This window comes from Megalobrama amblycephala, linkage group LG13 (genome assembly GCF_018812025.1).
Source record: "Megalobrama amblycephala isolate DHTTF-2021 linkage group LG13, ASM1881202v1, whole genome shotgun sequence".
Lineage (NCBI taxonomy): Eukaryota > Metazoa > Chordata > Actinopteri > Cypriniformes > Xenocyprididae > Megalobrama > Megalobrama amblycephala.
Genome location: NC_063056.1, coordinates 35,594,866 through 35,600,865, shown reverse-complemented (window position 1 = coordinate 35,600,865; position 6,000 = coordinate 35,594,866). Strand labels below are relative to the sequence as shown.

The window sequence follows — 6,000 nt, the reverse complement described above, 5'->3', positions numbered from 1 at the left end:
ACCATTGCTTCAAGGTCCACTTCCACAACTGCACCACAGCTTAGGTCCGCCAGTGCACCAGTACTCTCTGCTCCACAGCCCAGGTCTGCCATTGCTCCATGGCCCAGGTCCACCTATGCCCACAGCCCAGGTTCACCCATGATCCACAGACCTGGTCCAACTCTGCTCCATGACCCAGGCCCACCATTGCCATGCCGTGGTCCAGGTCCAGGTCCTTGGGCTTGGCCCTCCATATACCTCCCCCCAAGACCACCTGCACTCTACGCCATAAAATACTAAACATACTAGAAACACGTTAGATCATGCAACACTTGGCTAAGTGGTACAGGTACATTCAAAGCGCCACTTGTTGGCAGCAGGAAGTGTGGCACTTTGAAATGACTTTGCCATAATTCTACTGTATTTACTTGCTTACATGCATGTTCACAGTTCCCAGTTTTCCTAAGGCCAATGGGTGGTGGTGAACTTGGGTGCGAGGGCCCTTTCATGGCTGCTTGCAGCTTTAATTTGTATTGTATTTCTATCATGACAACTCTCTGTAGATTTTTAGCATGGTAATGGATATGACAATGTTAATGTATTTTTCACATAGCAGACCTATACTGGTGGAACTGGGAAAAGTGGAGGGCTTCAGGGGAACTCCGAAGCGCACGGCAAACTACTATAGTTAACAACACTAACCAGCTATTTAAATGTTGAGCAGCAAGCAAATTGGCTGCAGATGCAACTGGAACCAAACAGTTTGCGCCATGTAGTAAATTATGCAAATGTCATCGGGTTGCATTAGGGATCCATCAGCCTGCGCCATCTAGAGTTTCATGACAGAACTTGATATTTTAAAATCAAAGCCCCTTCAGTATAATTATGCTGATCAGTCATCGTAACCTTGGCTGAAAATATTAGCAAAGTAGCTTAAAGTTGATTCTGAGGTAGTTTGATCTAATTTTTTTTATTTTTTATTTTTTTAAATGTTGTTGATTTAAGTAGCAAATGAGAATCAATTAAATTAATGTTTGTATTTTCAGACAAAGGTCTTTTTAATGATTTTCAGTTTTGTTCAAGGTAATTCAAGCAACAATTTTTCAATAATGGAAGAATATGTAAAAGTATGGTATTTGGGGTAAAAAGCACACCTGCTGTTGGGGCAAAAGGCACAATAATGAAAATGTTAACAAATGTAAAAGTCAGCCAGCTATTTATTATCATGACATGGTTAGATTCATATGGTAAATATCATATATCAAATTATGTATCCACCTTAGAGATAATACCCATATTTATAATGAAACAATAATATTTAAAAATATGATATTAATCATATTATAATAAAATATAATTTATTGTTACTTCTGTAAATCTACATTAAATATTATTAGATCTCCTTCAATGCTTTCAGAATCTTTACTTTTTAAAATAATCTTGTTTCTGTATTTTTAAAATATTTTTATATTAACATTTTAATGAAAGTATATTTGTCGAATAAAAACGAATTTTATTTATAAAAATAAACAGAAAATAGTACAAACTTGACTAAAGTATTAACCTAAACATTATTGAAAACATTATTTTAGCTGAAGTATTTGTATCAATACTGTGTACCTTTTACCCCTTGTGTGATGTAAAAGGCCCCCTCACCACCCCCATTTATAAGATTTTAAACAAATTTAACCACCTGATTTATTTTCACACAAAATCTGTTGCTCCATCAATGTTCAATACAAACACACTCTTTGAGAGTAGTGAAAATCAAATTTTTCTTAAGGTGTGCCTTTAGCCCCGTTGTACGCAATATATATCATACAGAGAAACAGTATTTTAGTTCAATCGGAACACATTACACAAGCCATTTATGAGATTTGAAATGTGTATTTTCATTTTAGCCTTATAGTACAACACGTATAAAAATGATATAAAATCTTGATTAAACACATGTACAGTATATTTATGTGAAGGTATATTCCACATATGATCATGTGACTGGTTATCCATAAATGTATCATAGTAAAATAAAAAAAAAATCATATAAAAATTTTCAGATGCTCTAATATGAATTCATCCACCTTAGATTTGAACATTTAATCAGTAGCACATTTTACATAAATTGTAAAAAAAAAAAAAAAAAAAAAAGTAAAATAATGTGCTTTCAAAAATGACCAAAGAGCTTGTTATAAACACATCACAGTTGAAGAAAAAGCACCACAACAACAATTTTTTCTTATATATAGACATACTTGGCTGTTTGTCTGCACTAAGTAATACGTTCAAATAACACTACTCAGATTTTCACATTGTCAGCATATAAAAATTACTGCTCACAAACAAAACGTATAAACCAGTGAAAGGCAAGGAAAATATTTCAGGCTTACTGGCAGATATAATACAGAAACAATAACATGTATTTTAAAGTGGACTTTGTTTCCTTGCATTATTATGTTTGACTGATGACAACTGTATGTAGAAATTAGTGTGTTCACAGTCTGGTTTCGTCCTGTGTTAGAAATCTGGTCTGTTTGAGTAGTTCCATTTATGGTAAGCTGGGAAACTCCACGTTTCTTAAGCCTTACTAACTTCCACCCCACAAGAACACATTCCAATCATTCTATTCACTTTTGTCTTTACTCTCTAAGGACACTTTGTGTATTGCAGTATCCATTTGATTTGCTAACCATCTGTTTGACATCTTTCATTTCTTGGGAACTTTCACTTTTGATCTGGTTGTTCATTTTCTCGTTCCGTTGCTGAGTTGAATTTATCCTCCGAAGCACCATAAAAGACAGGAAGAAACAGACAAAGCCACCACATATAAAGAATATCTGGAGTCCAAGGAATCTGTGAACCAAAAAGTATTTAACATATGTAAGTTTACCTTGCTGAAAATAAGAAGAAGCCTTAGTTGGTTTGATAATATATCAACTAGGGATGCACCGATACCATTTTATTAAAGGTGCCCTAGAATTAAAAATTGAATTTATATTGGCATAGTTAAATAATAAGAGTTCAGTACATGGAAATGACATACAGTGAGTCTCAAACACCATTGTTTGCTCCTTCTTATATAAATCTCATTTGTTTAAAAGACCTCCGAAGAACAGGCGAATCTCAACATAACACGACTGTTAAGTAACAGTCGGGGTGTACACCCCCAATATTTGCATATGCCAGCCCATGATCGAGGCATTACACAAGGGCAGCCAGTATTAACGTCTGGATCTGTGCACCGCTGAATCGTCAGACTAGGTAAGCAAGCAAGGACAACAGCGAAAAATGGCAGATGGAGCAATAATAACTGACATGATCCATGATAACATGATATTTTTAGTGATATTTGTAAATTGTCTTTCTAAATATTTCGTTAGCATGTTGCTAATGTACTGTTAAATGTGGTTAAAGTTACCATTGTTTCTTACTGTATTCACAGAGACAAGAGCCGTCGCTATTTTCATTTGCAGTCTGTATAATGCACAAACACAACTTCATTCTTTATAAATCTCTCCAACAGTGTGTAATGTTAGCTTTAGCTACGGAGCAAAACCTCAAACTCATTCAGAATCAAATGTAAACATCCAAATAAATACAATTCTCACATAATCCGATGCATGCATGCAGTATGCATGACGAACACTTTGTAAAGATCCATTTTGAGGGTTATATTAGCAGTGTGAACTTTGTTTATGCACTGTTTAAGGCAAGCGCGAGCTCCGGGGTGTGCTTGTCACAAACTTAAAGAACAAAAATTTCAGTGTCCAATAACCCTCGAAGGGCATAATTACCAATATATATAATTGTTGTTATATAAAAAGAAATTTACAAACAAATTACAAACAATACAACAAAGACAACGAGTTGAGGAGACAGTGGGAAGTAGCTAGAAGGGAAGTTTCCCGATTCATCTACATTATTTAAAAGTTTGCCATTAAATGGTGATTTGTTTATATTTTTATTTCTTTTTCAGGCCATTGCAACCAGGGCTACACAAGCCTCAAGGAAAGCCTGTCAGTGGACTGTTCTCACCATTTCCAAGAGACTGATGGAAAATATATAGCCTTTTGTTGTTATTATTATTATTATACCAATACTATATTATTATTGTACTAGTCACTATTTAATTTACTATTTTTATTATTGTCTATATTATTCAGCAATTGATATTACATTGTATTTGCAATTATTATTATTAAACCAATACTATTATTATCAATCTATTAAAGTTATGATGTTAAATTATTGTCTATATTCTGTAAATGATACTACATATTCTATTGCTATTATTATAGTATTATTATACTATATGCTATTATCAATATATTATTATGATATTATATTATTGTACTTATACTATTTTATAAATGTTCTATTCATTACTATTTTATTTGCTGTATACTGTTTGTTTATTGACAATATTATATACTTTATTATTGACTATATTATTATATTATATACTACATAAACTATTTCTTATAGTGTATAACAAACTATTTACTATTCTCAATTTCTTTATTTGCATTGCACTGTAGTTGTACCATATCATATGTATTACCATAAAGGATCCATCAGTTATCTTTGTTGTTGTATGTTTTTGGAGTATCTATCTGTCTCATTTTAGTGCTATAAAAATACAGAAAGCAGCCTGTGTGATTTGTATTTGATGATTTGTTTAATTTTATCAATGGTGGTCAATTCTAAGCTGAAGAAAAGCTAAAATTGTGTTAAAGACAGAAAATTCCTTTTTTACAATAAGAAAACTTTATTTAATTTAATGTGAAAATTAAATTATATCTCAGTATGGGCGTTTTCACAATTCACAATTATGCAAGAATAAAGCAGTCAAGTACATGACAAGCCTGAGCTTTGACTATTTCTTAATTAAAATAAATATTTTATATGTCTAACTATAGAGATCTTAACTAGAACTTTTTGTACACCACGTACATTATAAACCACTGAAATTGGTTGATAAGTGTAAACGTTATTTTTGTTTTTATCCAGAAAAACCGCAGCTCGTCCATTTACTTGTGTTTGTTAACAGCGCAGTCTTGCCCCGCACAATATGGCGGACTCGTTGACGTATCAGCAACAGTCCAAAGCGGCCTATCTGCTTGTTAAGTCATGACATAAGGAACGTCGTTTCCGGGTCCAAGCCTCGACTCATTTCACTTGAGAATGACATCGACGGCCGTTTATGAGTGCTATTTATTCATATTAAACATCAATCATTTTAAAAAGTTAAACATTTTAAAAACGTACAGTCTACACAACAGTCTCCGTGCTCACAGCGTCACAGACATTAATATTTTAACGATTTATGAAAGATGAATCATTGTCTGGCCATCTGGAATTTTGGTATGGAGATAAAGGTTATGATTATAATTTTCTTTTTGTAGTATTACACCACATCGTGTGTGTATATTAGCACCATTTGTTGTTTTCTTGTGGTATGAGACCCGGAAGCAGTTGATGGAACTGTCACTGAAAGCATTATGTTCAATAAACTGCCGCATAGGAGTGCCACGCGATGTGACTCTGTGTTACTTCAAGCGCATCATTCTGCACACGGAATGCGCGCAAGTGCTTTGTGCTGCACTGCATTAGAGCCTTTATAATACATTTGCACAATGAAAGAATATTAATAGCCTGTCTTGTTTTGTCCTACCTATAATATGTTGTTGCTTCATTAAAAACCTGCGCTATACATTTAAAAGAAATGTCTTTTAATTATGTGTGTGTGTGTGTGTGTGTGTGTGTGTATATGTATAACTTGTTTATCAGTTTTTTGACATTAAACATTTTAGCACAGAACTAAAATACTTTCTTGACTGTTGTCATGTCATAAGCTGTCATTAGATTACTGTGTGAATTTTTTTATTTGTGGATGTCCCAATCAGGGTTCAGGATGTGAAATTTTTAAATAAATGTTTGTTATATATTTTGGTTGCAGTTGTGAGTTAATAAAAATGTAACTGGATGTGTAAAATAGGCTCAAAATATCGAAATATTGATCGA

General features: G+C 33.4%; 1 protein-coding gene across 2 annotated transcripts in view; it reads right to left on the bottom strand.

Moving 5' to 3' along the window:
* Nucleotides 1-1,846: 1,846 nt before the first annotated feature.
* Nucleotides 1,847-6,000, bottom strand: part of slco2b1 (solute carrier organic anion transporter family, member 2B1) — a 28,420-nt gene continuing 24,266 nt past the window's right edge. For both annotated transcript variants that reach the window (XM_048152747.1, XM_048152748.1), the window contains one exon: nt 1,847-2,829. In XM_048152747.1, coding sequence (XP_048008704.1) covers nt 2,616-2,829 — 214 coding nt within the window. In that variant the 3' untranslated portion in view covers nt 1,847-2,615. The remainder of the gene's footprint in view (nt 2,830-6,000) is intronic.